A 14,652-nucleotide genomic window follows, 5' to 3' on the forward strand; every position below is an offset into this window, starting at 1 on the left:
ATATTGTGCATGTCTGTAGATAAGTCCATGAAGAGAAATGAAGTATAGGGGTGGGGAATGGGGAATGGGAGCCCTGAGGACGCTATTTTAGGTAGGATCGGCAGTGAAGGCTTCTCTGAGAACCTGACATTTGAGAGAGATCGGAATGAAATAAGGAATGAGGTTAGCCACGCAGGTATGTTGGGAAGGGCATTCTGGCAGAGGGAACAGTAAAGGTGATGGCCCTGAGGGGTAGAGAAGGGCTTGCTGACAAGAGACAGCAAGAAGGCCAGTGTAGCTGGGGCTGAGTGAGGAGGAGAGTGGCAGATGATGAGGTCAGTACAATCTGGAGAAGGCTTGTAGGAAAATATGTTGGTCACATCGGAGCTTCCTGACCAAGTGAGCCTCTTGCTGTATAGAGAAAAGGGAATTGGTGGAACGTGATGGAGCTTTGTTTCCTGCTAACTATACTGGAGAGTGACACAGTGTGAAATAGTGAGAAGAACATTGATCTGGAAGTGGGGAGCTGTGGCTACTGGATTACAGTCTTCCCTTTTGTCCCCATGTTAAGTCCTTCACTCGTTTTGTGACTCGTTTCTGGAAGTGCAGAATCAGTGCCTTGTGGGACTCAGGGGGGCATTTGGAAGACAGCGCTTACAGCGTGGGGATGAGACTGGGTCAGTTAAAGCAGATGTGGAGGTGCTATGACTTGATCTGCCCAGAGAGATACGTACTTCTTTCCCCCATTCCAACTATGACCTCTCTTCTTCCAAGCAGGATTGGTTGCCGTGGTCCCTGCTGCTTCTCTCTCTCACGTGTGATACACGTGCCTTCTACGTCCCTGGGGTTGCACCAATCAACTTCCACCAGAACGACCCTGTAGAAATCAAGGTAGGTGCGATGCCGGACTGTGGGAGCCTCTGTGCGGGGCAGCCTGGCTGGAGGACCCTGGTGAGATGGTGCTGTCCGTCCTGCGCTTGCAGAGAACAAAAGCCAGTGCCAGTTACCGTGGCAAAAGGCAGGTTTGCTGCCTGCTGCGTGGCTGGAAGGGGAGTGCCCTCGGGAACCCACAGTTCCAGCAGCTCTGCCTCTTCATCTCTCTCTCTCCCCCTCTGCGGCTTTGCCTGTGCGCGTGTCTTCTCGCTGTGTCCCTCTCTTTCTCTTCAGCTCTCTCTCTGGCTCTGGTTCTGGTTCTTTCCATGGCTCTGTTTCTCACTGTCACCCTCATGCGTGCCTCGGTTTCTAGGTGTGTGTGTGTGTCTGTCTGTCTCTCTCAGCCTGCCTCCCTGTTTCATTTGGCTCCATCCTCCTCTCTGTTGCCAGCTTCTCTCCACATGACTCAGCTTGTCTGCACATACACAGCCTGTTACGGCCTCTGTGTTTTCACTTGCAGCTTCTGCCACCAGCTGGATTCTTTAGTTCGGGTTTTCCAAACTGCGTCCGGCCTGTCTGAGTGGTGGCATATGAGATGATTTTAAGGAGTTGACAAATATATTTTATTTTAATACCTATGTTCTTTTAATATATATTAAGAAATATAGCTGCTACTTCAACTCATGATTTTATGGCTATTGTTGGTTTTCCTTTTTTTTTTTATCTTAAAGATTTTTATTTATTTATTTAACAGAGAGAGAGAGAGCACAAGTAGGCAGAGCGGCAGACAGAGGGAGAGGGAGAAGCAGGCTTTCCGCCGAGCAGGGAGCCCGATGCGGGACTCGATCCCAGGACCCTGGGGTCATGACCTGAGCCGAAGGCAGCCGCTTAACTGATTGAGCCACCCAGGCGCCCCTGGTTTTCCATTTTTAATAGTGATGTAGTATTAGCTCCTTAAATAAATGTATTTCTCTAAAAATGAGTCAGATTCAAATAAATAGTAGAATCAATGGTAAGTAGATGAGGCAAATTGGTGCATGAACGATTCAAGTCTAGAGAGAAGCCATCCAACCAGGCACCTTTGCTTTTCAAGCTAGATGCCCACTGTGGGTCAATCAACTGGCAAAGGTGGGGAGGGAGTCACTTAAAATATGGTTGATCGGGGGCAGTGGGTAGGCTGGCATGTTGATTAATGGCTCTTAACAGCGTACTGTGTTGGTGGCCTTCTCAGAGCCCCAAGCAGGGGTAGGGGTTGGTGGTGGATCTTCTTGGATCTGGTTTCCCAGGGCACAAACTCCAAGGTGGAGATATGGTGCAGTTTGCCTGGATAAGCTCTCAGGGTCAGCACTTGGGAGGGAGTGAGGGAAGCAGGACAGGGCAGAGGGAGACACTGAGCCGTGGTACAGCAGAGGCCTGTGGGAAGCTCTAGAACTGGAATGCCTGGCCCTTTGGAGGTGTTCCAGACTGAAGCAAGAGGACTGGTTCTCTGTATCCCTCCATGAAGCAGTCATTGGATACAGACTACCACCAGGGTAGGGGCGTAACCTTGTACAAGGGCTCCCAGCCAAAGGGACTCTCCTCTGTCATCAGCCAAATATAACCACTTTTAATACTTTGGTATTTTTCTGGGTTGTTTTTTTTCTGTGCAGTGTTTACAGTGTAGGACACTTGGCATTCTCTCACCTCCGTAAATCCCCAACTACTTGACTACCACACTTGTTCCTCCCTTGGCAAAGTAATGTGTAGTTGAAATTTTTAAGTAGTCGTTCAGACCCTTAGTGATTGTGTAAAAAGGGCTAACAAAACTTATAAGGTTATGAAAATAAATTCTGTTCCTAAAATAAACATACATTTCTTGCCTCCTTATTGTGTTGAACCACGTCTTAACTGGTCTGTGCAAAAGCAAAGCAGTAAGATTGTGTGAAAATCAAGTGTTTATCTTTTCCTGAGCATCACAGCAGAAGACAGGGTCACAAAGGACCAGCCACAGATGTGCCGTCATGTACATGCCCCTTTGTTTGCCGTCACATTTTAGGTATTAGTGAAATTGCAGATTGCTACATGTCATGCTTATTTGAGGCATCACATACAAGCAACTTGTGATTATCCAGGGGGAATTAACCAGTTAAGAGGATAAATATGTAAATAATACATTTGTTTAAAAAGAAAATGAAAACTACTAGGAATCAAGTTCTAAAAGAGCTAGGATCTTCTCTGTCCCAATTATTGCTGTGTTACGAGCTCCTAATACATAGCCTGGCAGGGTGGATAAATATGTCTGACGAATGGCTATTAAAAAGCATCTGCATTTAGGGGTGCCTGGATGGCTCTGATGCCTGAGTATCCAACTCTTGATTTTGGCTGAGGTCATGATCTCAGGGTCGTGGAATCGAGCCCTGTGTTGGGCTCTGCGCTCGGCGTGGAGTCTGCTTCAGATTCTTTCTCCCTCTCCCTCTGCCCCTCCCCTTGCTCACTCTAAATAAGTAAATAATGTGTATAAATAAATAAAATCTTTTTTAAAAAGTTCATTTAGAACTAAGCAGTAATTAATGAGTAAACGTAACATTACATGTGTTGCATTATTGTGAGCATATTTCTTCCTCCCAAGTCAGACTTGTAACTTTCAGGAAGAGTAATTAAAGTAACATTTATTGAGGGTTATTTACATACCAGGCATTATGGGTGAGTGACTTAACTCAGATGCCCCCCAAGAACCCTCTGAAGCAGATACTGTATATTTCACAGGTATGGAAACCAAGGCCCAGGGAAGTAAACCACCTTGCCCAAGGTCATGTGGTGAGGAAGACATAGGGTTAGTCCTTAACTACTCCATCTCTTACCTACCGCAGTACCCTTCTTCCCAGTGCTTCTGCCAAAAGCCCCCTCCAGAGCAAAGCTTGTGGCCCAGGGAGGAGAGAGGGTGGCTCTGGCTTCCAGGCCTGACAGGCTGGGGGTGTGAGAGGGTACACTTTGGGGAGGGAGGGGCGGGAGGGGTGGAGGGAACATAAAGGTGGGACTCGATCTCTTTGTAACGTGGACTCTTTTTTGATTATTCAGAAAGAGAGAATATAAGAAACACAAAATAACAAGCTGTTATAATAGACAGTAACTTTTTGGCCATTTCGGCTCAAGCAGTTTATGAAATGCTTAATAGTAGTCCTCAGTCCCTTAGTCCAACATCTAAAAACCTCTGAAACCCAGTTTTCTAGGCTCTCATAGACAAGCCTTGGCCTGAAGTGTTTGACTTTATTTATCCTACTTAGAATGAATATTTTTGCATTTCTTTGCGCAAATAGTCATTAAATATGGGGTACTGCCCCAGATCCAGCTGGGGGGGCGTTGTCCATACTGCCCTTTTAAAACCAAAATAATTCCTAATTCCAAAATATGAGTTTTATTTATTTATTTATTTATTTATTTATTTTAAAGTTTTTTTAAATTTATTTTTTGACGGAGAGAGACACAGCAAGAGAGGGAACACAAGCAGGGGGAAGTGGGAGAGGGAGAAGCAGGCTCTCCCGCGGAGCAGGGAGCCCGATGTGGGGCTCGATCCCAGAACCCTGGGATCAGGACCTGAGCTGAAGGCAGACGCTTAACGACTGAGCCACCCAGGCGCCCCCCAAATTATGAGTTTTAAATAAGAATCGTGGACCTGGATTCTAAAAATTATTTACACTTTTTTAGATGGTGCATAGGAATGGTTGGTAGTTTCTAAATAGCCAAGATAATTTTATTTGCATGTGGATCAGAATTTATTTTTTGTAACATTTTGATTAGTTCTGTTTATCTATGGTTTGGCATTGCCTATGACAGTCACTGTTTCCAGAGCTATATTCTGTGTGCGTGCATCACTTCCTAAACATTTTCCTTCATGGTCTTTTTTTTTTTTTTTAAGATTTTATTTATTTATTTGACAGATAGAGACATAGTGAGAGAGGGAACACAAGCAGGGGGAGTGGGAGAGGGAGAAGCAGGCTTCCCGCGGAGCAGGGAGCCCGATGCGGGGCTTGATGCCAGGACCCTGGGATCATGACCTGAGCTGAAGGCTGATGCTTAATGACTGAGCCACCCAGGCACCCCTCCTTCATGGTCTTCTTAAACCTTGTTTTTAATGGTTGCATCATATTTCATTGAATGAGTATATTATGATTTATTGACAAGTTTCCCATTGTGGGGGCTTATACTTGTTTTCCCATTTTTCCTGTCTTCAGTCACTCAGCAAACATTTAATGAGCACTGCTGTGTGCCTGGCTCTATAGGTCCTTGTCCTCATGGAGCCTAACTCTTAAATTCTAGGAGGAGACTGATTTTTTTTTTTTAAGACAACAGGTAAACAAAATAATTATGTTTTATCAGACATGTTACCTAGGAAACTGCACATGTTGGAATAGAGCAAATGGGGGGATGCCCTTAGCTGAGCTAGTTAGGGAGGACTTCCAGGCGAGGGGCCGTAAGCTGGGACCTGAGTGTGCGAAGGAGCCGGACAGGCATGGAGTCAGGTGGGGAGGGGCAGCAGGTGCAGAGCCTGGGGTGGGAGAGAGCTGGACGGGCTCGAGGAACTGCAAGCAGGAGAGCACTGTGGTTATGAGTAAGAAGTGAACCTCTTTGTTCCTAAGGTTTATTCTCATTTGGAGTTATTTCCTTAGGAAAGATGCCCAGAAGTGAAATTATAGGGTCAAAGGATACCAGACTCTCAGTATGTATTAAATTTGGTAATTATTTTAAACAAGATCTATAATATAGTCTAAAACTAAATGAAACATGAAATCACTCAGAATTGTAGACCGTGTAGTACCCAGTGTACCGCAGCTCTGACGTGCTGCAGTGAATTGCTAGTGTACCAGTGTGTGTGGGTACGGGGCGCGGGGCGTGGATTATTGAAACAGCCGTCTGGGTTTCTGGGTTGATGAGCAACAGCCTCTCTTCTCCCACTAGGCTGTGAAGCTGACCAGCTCTCGAACCCAGCTACCTTATGAATACTACTCGCTGCCCTTCTGCCAGCCCAGCAAAATAACCTACAAGGCAGAGAATCTGGGTAAGTTCTCTCTCACTGTCAGCCTGTCCCGGAGGGGAGGCCGAATCTTCACGTGGCGATGGTAGCAGTTAACCCTGACATTGCTGTGTGCTGCGCACCGTTCTACATAGTTTACGTACATAGCGGCTTATTCAAGCCTCATAACAGCCCTGGGGAGGCAGTTGCCGTGTTTATGCCCATTCGACAGGTGCAGTGATTTGCCTCTGGTTATGTTTTTAATTAACAGCTAAGCTGGGCTTGGAGTCCATGTAGTAGGACTTCAGAGTTGCAGCCCTGGGCGACTGCTCAGACCGGCTCTCACCTTGATTTCTAGATATTCCCTTCTCTTTCATGGTTTCTGCAACCTCTTCTGCTTTTAATTAAAAGAGTGAGTCGTTACCTCCGGCCCTAAAGGAAGCAGAGACATCACTGTAGTTCTTGCTAAGTGACTGTGCAAGACTTGCCTCAAATAATGTGTGAAGCACCCAACGCAGTGTCTGGCATATGTGTTCCATAAATAGTAGCCATTTTATTCTAATTCAGATAATTCTCCATTTGGTAGAATTTCAGGCTTAAAGCAAAAGACATTTGGAAGCCTCTATTCCTGACACGATTATTAGTACTTACCCTGTGCCCGTCTTGGTGTTGAGTCCTGGAGATAAAAATGTGGGTAGATGCTGTCCCTGACCTCAAGGAACTTAGGAGACTTTCCTCCTATAGCTTAGGAAGGAGAAAGGCGAGAACTGGTTCTTGAGCAGGCCTCCGAAAGGTCTGCCTTCTCTGTCAGAGCTACCCCTGGCTCAGATGTTTCCAGAACCCCTAGCTGACAAGTGTATCTACGACCAGGTATTGGGTGTCCCAGACCAGCAGGAGGCAGGCCTTGCAGTCAGCTTAACCCAAAGCAGGCAGCACCTCCTGTCCCTTCTTCTTGCCTCGCACTGTTGTCTTGGGGCCTGGGCTGACTTCCACTGACTCTCTGGGCTGCTCACTTACCCTTCTTTTCCCTTTCCATACCACAGAACAGCTCCTCCCTTGCCCATGAGCTGGTGTGGACTCGTTGGCAGCCCATGGCTCAGCAGTTGGGCACACCTTGGTGTGATATTGGGTGACCTTAAGCTCTCTGAGCCACTGCTGCATCCTCCATGAAGCTGGGGAATGTTCTGCCTCACAGAAATGGAAACTTTTATGTACAGAAGCTATCCTGTTACATTGTATCTCATTCTGTCTTTGTAGAATGCTTCCCTTCCATGGCCTACGGGTTCTTAGAGTGGAGGGATCATGCCTTATAGTCCTCTCTCTCTCCCACTTCTGACCCATGTCTGACACAGTAGGATTCAGTCAATGTTAGTGTCTTACCTGAATAGAGGAGAAAATTCCTTGGTTAAATACCTGTTAGATGGGAAGCCTTATACTCTGTGTTCTCATCATCACCACCATTAATATTTACAGGGCTCTCGTCGTGAGCCGGGCACTGTTCTAGGCACTTCTGTGCTTTAACTTCGTTAATTCTCACGACAACCCTACTAAGTAGCTCCTCTTACTATCCCCTTGACGTAGGTAAGAGAAGTGAGGCAAAAGGAAGTACAGTTCCTTGCCCCAGTCCCTCACCAATATCATTGCTCCCGTTTCTTAGTAGTGGGAACGGCAGCTTCGAGGGTTTAAAAGACTTGCTCCGGGGCGCCTGGGTGGCTCAGTTGGTTAAGCGACTGCCTTCGGCTCAGGTCATGATCCTGGAGTCCCGGGATCGAGTTCCGCATCGGGCTCCCTGCTCAGCGGGGAGTCTGCTTCTCCCTCTAACCCTCCTCCCTCTCATGCTCTCTGTCTCTCATTCTCTCTCAAATAAATAAATAAAATCTTTAAAAAAAAAAAAAAAGAAAAAGAAACCCTTCACGGCCTTTTCTCGCTCTCTGGATAAAGATCAGACTTCCGGCCACGGCCCACAGGCCCTGAGGTCCGGCTCCAGCCCATCTCTTGGGCTCACCTTATGTCACTTTCCCCCTTGCTCTCTCCACCGCAGCCACACAGGCCTCTCCAGCTCAGCACACGTCTCCCACCCCCAGGAGCTTTCGCACGTACTGTTCCTTCTGTCTAGAATGTTCTTCCTCTGTCTGTTTACGTAGTCAATGCCCCTCTTCCTTTAGAGCTCACTTCAAACATCATTTCCTCAGAGAAACTTTCCTAGACCTGCTCCCCATGTCTAGAGCAAGTTCCTCTTGTTACATGATGATTTCACCAAGTCTGTCTTCCCACTAGACCATAAGCTCCGTGAGTTTGTTCAGCAACGCATCTTCAGGGCCCAGCACATAAGCAGTACCAGGTAGATGCTGGGAATGAGTGAATGAATGAAGGAATGACTGACTAGGCAGAGAGGGCCGTTTCCAGGCAGGTCCCTGCTGGTAGGCCCGTGTTGGACTCCGTGTGTGTGCAGGCGCTAGCCTCGTCTGTTGGCTTTGGTCAGTCTTCAGCTTGCCCCAGTGTCACATCATCCCGGTAGAACCGTTGGAACAGCTCAGAATGGAAGTGCCGTTGGCTGTCGTTGGCTGTCGTTGGCAGCCCTGAGCTGCTCCGCGCCTGCGCGCCTGGCCGCTACTGTGTGCCAGTTCATTAGTAAAAACCTGTTTTGGCTAAAAATCTCAGGTGCTGGATTTTACCCCACCTCCCTCCCTGCCCGAACTGGGATCTGAAGACACAGAAATCAATGGGAAACATTGCTGCCCTTAAAAGAGCTCATAGTCAGGGATGGCAGACCCTTAACATGGCAGCGCACGGTGCAAAGTCACGCAAAGTCACATCGTCAGCATATGAAACGGTGCGGAGGTGATGCTGACGATAAAGATGGTATTTGTTGCTGGCCTGCTCTGTGCCTCGTACTTGATTTCTCACTGGGACCCTGTGAGATGGCTACTGGTATTATCCCCATTTTACAGATACGGAAATTGAGGCTCACTGAGGTTACGTAACTTGGCCAAGACCGCTAAGATAGTTAAGTGCAAGGGCTCGGTAGCCGGTCCTGTCTACACCGCTGTACGATGCTGCCTCTACACAGAGGGAAATCAGTGGAGAGAGTGACGAGCTCAGCCCTGAAGAGGTCAGGAAGGGCTTCCCAGAGGGGAAACATAAACTGGGCTCACAGGGTGAGGAGGAGTTACCCAGGAACGCGGGCAAGAAGTGGCACATGAGGCCTAGAGGCATATTTGATGTGCCCTGGGAAGTCTGGTGGCATGTCACAGAGGGGGCGGAGAGGACAGGTGGGAGTTGGAGGGGCCAGCTCTCTCCAGGTAGGGTAGCACACCGAGTGCCAGGCTGTGGAACTGCCAAGGGCCCTGCGAGTCAGCAGTGTCTCCATGGCTCTGCTGACCTCAGCAACCTCAGGGCTGAAGCTCTGAGATCCATGTGTCTCTCTTACGGCAGGAGAGGTGCTGAGAGGGGACCGGATTGTCAACACCCCTTTCCAGGTGCTAATGAACAGCGAAAAGAAGTGTGAGGTTCTGTGCAGCCAGTCCAACAAGCCAGTGACCCTGACCGTGGAGCAGAGCCGGCTTGTGGCCGAGCGGATCACGGAAGACTACTATGTCCACCTGTAAGTTGTCCTCTGCTCCCTGCTGGCCCCGACTTGGTGTGGGGTGGGGCACAGATGGGAGAGGCGGTCCAGGGGGACTGAGCGGGGCCTTGGGTTTCCAGCATCGCCGACAACCTGCCTGTGGCCACCCGGCTGGAGCTGTACTCCAACCGCGACGGTGATGACAAGAAGAAGGAAAAAGATGTGCAATTTGAACACGGCTACCGGCTCGGCTTCACAGATGTCAACAAGGTAGAGTGTCTCGGCGTGCTCGAAGGGCTGGGGGAGTTTCACCTGGTAAGTCACGAACCCTTGGGGCCACAGGGAAGGTGGAAATATTTAGCTCTAGGTTTATAACAAAAGGTGGGATGACCAAGGCAGGTTTCTCCTGGTGCCCCTGGGTGTGGTCTGTGAAGAGTCTGTGCTTTGGGCAAGGCTCTGGCAGATGCTACACAGGAAGTGGAAGGCCCAGTCCCTCAAAAAGTCAGATTCCGTATTTATAAGATTAAAACAAAACAAAAAAACAAACAAAGATGGAATTTCAACAGTATGTAGGAGAGCTAGGTAGGATAGTGGTCAGGAGCGTGCTGGCTCCCTGGGTATTGGACCCCACCTCCACCACTCACTAGTTGTTGAGTGCCCTTGAGCCTGCCTGTTTCCTCTCTGAGCCTTTGATTCCTCACCTGTAAAATGCATGCAGTGTGCATAGCTGCCCTTTAGGGCTGTTTAAGCAGAGTAAAGCGGATGATTTGTGTGTCTGCTACTTTATAGCGCGGCCTCTGAGAAATATGCTAATAATAGCTGATAATAGCAATGATAGTAACAGTGATTCTCTTGTCTTTCTAATTTTCTAAACTGAGCGCCTTCTACTAGGGAATAAAGGACAAAACCGTTTCTTTTGAGGCATAGCCCCTGACCTCAGAGGGCTTCCGACCCCACTTGGGAAGAGAACTGACCATGTAGGACCCTGCGTCCTAAGTCCCAGTTGCCATCGCTGATGGTGCTCGTGCCGAGCTCAACGCCAGCAGAGCTCAGAAGAGCTCATTGTGCATTCAGGTTGTCACGGCGGAGGCGGGCCTTGAAAAATAGGGAGGCTTGAGCTGAGTGCGAACAGGGGTGGCATCCCAGCCGGCGTGAATGCCGGGAACAGAGCTGCACCGTGGGGACTGCTCACGGGGCAGGGACGGGCTGTGAGCACATGATAGAAAGCCATGAATGCCAGGTCTGAGGGATCCGGGCTGTTATCTGGTAAGCCCCAGGGAGCCCTGGAGGGTTTCTGAGCGGGAGTGCTGTGAGAGCAGTGCTTTTAGCAGGTTGAAACGGCTGGGCCTGCTGGACAAGGGGAGGGACCTGATACCTGGGATGATTTTCTGGTTGGTTCTCGACCGCTAGGTATTTTGTTCTCGCCATTGCTGTTTTAGATTTACCTGCACAATCACCTCTCGTTCATCCTTTACTACCACCGGGAGGACCTGGAAGAGGAACAGGAGCACACATACCGCGTCGTCCGCTTCGAGGTGATTCCCCAGAGCATCAGGCTGGAGGGTGAGTGGGGAGGTATGACCAGAGGGGCAGGGCTGGATGGGCCTGGGCTTCCACACCCAGGGTCTTCTCGCACTTGATTCTGAGATGGCTGATAGGCCACAGTGTGGCATATGGGCCCAGCCAAGGTAGGGTCCCTGCATTCCCGTGAGAGAAGGCGGTGAGCAAGGGGAGAGCTGACATTGGTTGTGTCCTGGCCTGGTGCCTTCCCGGTTTACCACCTCCCGCAACCCCCGGAAGTGTGTGGTAGTTATAGATGAGGAACTGGAGACTCAGAGAGGTTGGTGACTTGGCCGAGGACAAACAGCAACTAGGACTTGCCTGGGCCTCTCGGAAGAGCCAGCCAGCTTCCCCTCGGCTGAAGAACAAGGGGCAGGGATGCAGACAGAGCAGTCAGGCAACTGGTTTCTGTGTTTCTTCCTCTGTGTAAGTGATTGGCAGAGACGAGACTTGGCCCAGGGTCAACAGTTCTGCGGGATATCTGAGAGCCCAGCCCTATAGGTGTGATAGGAGCTGGTCCAGCTTCTCACCTGTCTGCCCGTGCTCACCCAGGGCACACTTCAGTTCAGCAGGCTTGGCCTTTGTCCACAGTGGTGGTGGGTTTCTGGCTTTTTTTTTTTTTCTTTTTAAAGCTATGGAACCTAGTTTTCAAACAAAATCATATCCAAAGATCTCATGTAAGACATGGATCCTGTGCTCTCAGAGCATTATAGTGCCCGTCCTGGTGAGGGCCACGAGCACAGCGTCACATTTATTGCATGATATTTTTGACATCATCTCTCCCCTCAACCGTTTCCCGGAGTTTAGAGACTCTGTCTCCTTCTCACCATTATCTCTCCAGCAGGGTCCTGGGCACAGAGTAGGTGCTTATTAAATGGTGGTTGGTTGAATGGATGGACAGATAATGGGATGAACGGAGGAATAAATGAAAAAAGAAGTATCTGGGTGATTGAGTTACTGACGTGCTGGGACTTTGGGGACTGGATGAATGAGTAAACATGATAGCAGGAGTTCGGTGGTGTTTTTCTTCTTCAGTGGGGCTGATTAAGTGAATACATGAATGCTTGAATTGCGTGAAGAGAGATCAGATGAGGGACTCAGAGCCCCTCCTCCACACCCGGCAGCTCCAAAGGCTCTTAGGAAGGTCAGGGCTCTGGGGAGGAAGTTTAATAACTTTGTTGCCTCCACTCAGACCCTGGGTTCCAGCAGCAGGCAGCCTCGAGGGCACCCCCCCCAGAGCAGCCCTGGGTAGTGGCACTGGTCCCCACAGGAACAGACTGAGTCTCTGTCTCTCACAGACATCAAAGCAGATGAGAAGAGTTCGTGCATCCTGCCTGAGGGTACCAACTCCTCACCCCAGGAAATTGACCCCAGCAAGGAGAATGAGCTGTACTTCACCTACTCTGTACACTGGGAGGTGAGAAGGGGCCGGAATCCATGGCAGGGGAGGAGGGTTCTGGTCTGGGCAGGAGTGGTCTAACACGAGGCCTGACTCTAAGTGCTGCTTTTCCACCCTGTCTCCCTCCCCCTCCAGGAAAGTGACATCAAATGGGCCTCTCGATGGGATACTTACCTGACCATGAGTGATGTACAGATCCACTGGTTTTCTATCATTAACTCTGTCGTGGTGGTCTTCTTCCTATCAGGTGAGAGATCTGTGGGATGGGAGGTGGAGAGACAAGGGGGTGAGGGATGAAGGCCTGAGACATCACACGACTGAAGGGGGACTTCTAGGGTGTTCTTGGGGCCACATGTAGGTCAGAAACAGACATCAGGGTCAGTGCTAGGCATCAGCTATGCAAAGGCGAACAAGAGTCAGTCTCTACTCTGGAGAGCTCCCTAGGGAAAGACGGATACATCCCTTCGTGCACACCTTCACTGATTGATTCAGCAAGATTTCGTTGTTGCTGGTCCGTGCGAGCGCTGTGCCACATGCTGGGGATATGGTGTTGAGCAAGCCCAGCCCCTCAAAGAGTCTCTTCTGGTGGTGGGAGAGACAGAAAAGCAGAGAAGTGGTTGAGTCCAGACAGTGATAAGTTCTATAGAGCAGATAAACAGGGTGACCAGATACACAACTCTTGAGAAAGGATGAAGGCTGCTTTAGAGAAGACCTCTCTGAGTGGGGAGGAGCCACCATTCAGAGACCCAGGGAACGACTGGTCCAGCAAAGGTCATGGCCCTGCAGTGGGACAAGCTTGGTGAGAAGCTGGCCGGCGAGCCAGGGGGAGGGTAGTGGGCAGAGGTGGAGTGAAACCGGTCGCTTCAGTGTCATATGGGAAGCAGAGATAATGCTAGGTGCTGTTTATTAAACATTTACTGAGGGGCCAGCTGCTGTGTTCATAAGCACTTCACAAACCTCTCAGTCCTTCAGGTTCCATGAGCCAAGCCTAAAACGTTAAGTTAGCTTGAAGTCCTACAACCCATTGTCTTAGCCACTATACTGGGCTGCCTGGAGAGGAAACAGGGTGCTGTGGAGGTACAAGTGGGGGGCCTCTGAGCCATCTGGGGTGTGGAAAGGTGAAGATGCCTGGGGTAAGTCTTGAAGTGGGAGCGGCCGTCAGGGCAGAGTGGGGCATCGCGGGCCAAGGGAACAGGAAGCAGCCCCAGTAGAGGCATGGAGGCTGTGAACTGATGACAGAACAGCAAGCAGGGCGGCGTGGGAGGTAAGCCCGGGAGGAAGCGAGGCTGCAGAGGTCAGGAGGACCAAGACAGGGAGCAGCTGGGGTGCTGTTCTCCCTGGAATAAAAAGCAGTGTCCTTGGACTGCCCAAACCCATCCCAGTGGCTCTTTCCTTCCCCTGCCAGGGGAGTGACCCTCCGTGTGCCCACCTCTGGATAGCTGAGGTGGAGCTCTGCTCAGCAGAGGACCTGAGGCAGCCGCCTAGCCACTGCCCACCGGAGGAAGCCAGGCGTGCCAGCCGGCACTCAGCGAAACCCCAGGCGCAGGAGGGCATGCAGCCCACAAGACTCCGTTGGCAGTGCTCATGCCTCTTTCTCCCCACCCCTATTTGTTTCAGGCATCCTGAGCATGATCATCATTCGGACCCTCCGGAAGGACATTGCCAACTATAACAAGGAGGATGACATTGTACGAGATCTTGGCTGGGGAGGGATGGACTTGGAGAGGGAGGGCAGACTAGCAGTAGGGTTCCGGGCCTACCAGACCGAGGGTCAAGGGGTGGGGTGTGTGTGCGTGCGTGCGTGCGTGTGTGTGTATGTGTGTGTGTTTCATAGAGTAGTTGGAAAAGGAAAAAAAATGTTTAATGACCCAGGGTGTGTGTGGTGTGTGTGGTGTGCGTGTGTGTGTGTGTCATAGAGTAGTTTGAAAAGGAAAAAAATGTTTAATGACCCAAAATGATAGGGATAAGCATTTTAATTGCTAAGCATAAAAACAACGGGAGAAATCACAGAAAGAAAACTTAATGAATATGACGTTAAAAATCTGAAAACTGGGGGCGCCTGGCTGGCTCAGTTGGTAGAGCACACAGCTCTTAATCTCAGGGTCGTGAGTTCAAGCCCTATGGTGGGTGTCAGACCTACTTTAAAAAGAAAAGTCTACAAACTGTTCTGCATGTCAGAATATATAGACAAAACAGAAGAGTGCCAAACAGTATTTGCGACAAACTTGAAAAAAGAGGCAATAGTTAAAAGAACTGGTTTTAAAAAGTCCCAAAATCTCGAATCTG

General features: G+C 49.6%; 1 protein-coding gene across 1 annotated transcript in view; it reads left to right on the forward strand.

The window, feature by feature from the left end:
- TM9SF4 (transmembrane 9 superfamily member 4) overlaps positions 1-14,652 on the forward strand; it is a 53,414-nt gene that overhangs the window by 23,044 nt on the left and 15,718 nt on the right. Inside the window, exons 2-9 of the mRNA XM_032419352.1 lie at positions 757-870; positions 5,788-5,887; positions 9,278-9,446; positions 9,548-9,677; positions 10,847-10,970; positions 12,266-12,384; positions 12,502-12,613; positions 13,984-14,054. Coding sequence (XP_032275243.1) covers positions 757-870; positions 5,788-5,887; positions 9,278-9,446; positions 9,548-9,677; positions 10,847-10,970; positions 12,266-12,384; positions 12,502-12,613; positions 13,984-14,054 — 939 coding nt within the window. The remainder of the gene's footprint in view (positions 1-756; positions 871-5,787; positions 5,888-9,277; positions 9,447-9,547; positions 9,678-10,846; positions 10,971-12,265; positions 12,385-12,501; positions 12,614-13,983; positions 14,055-14,652) is intronic.

This window comes from Phoca vitulina, unplaced genomic scaffold, assembly GCF_004348235.1.
Source record: "Phoca vitulina isolate PV1807 unplaced genomic scaffold, GSC_HSeal_1.0 scaffold22, whole genome shotgun sequence".
In the NCBI taxonomy this organism is placed as follows: Eukaryota; Metazoa; Chordata; class Mammalia; order Carnivora; family Phocidae; genus Phoca; species Phoca vitulina.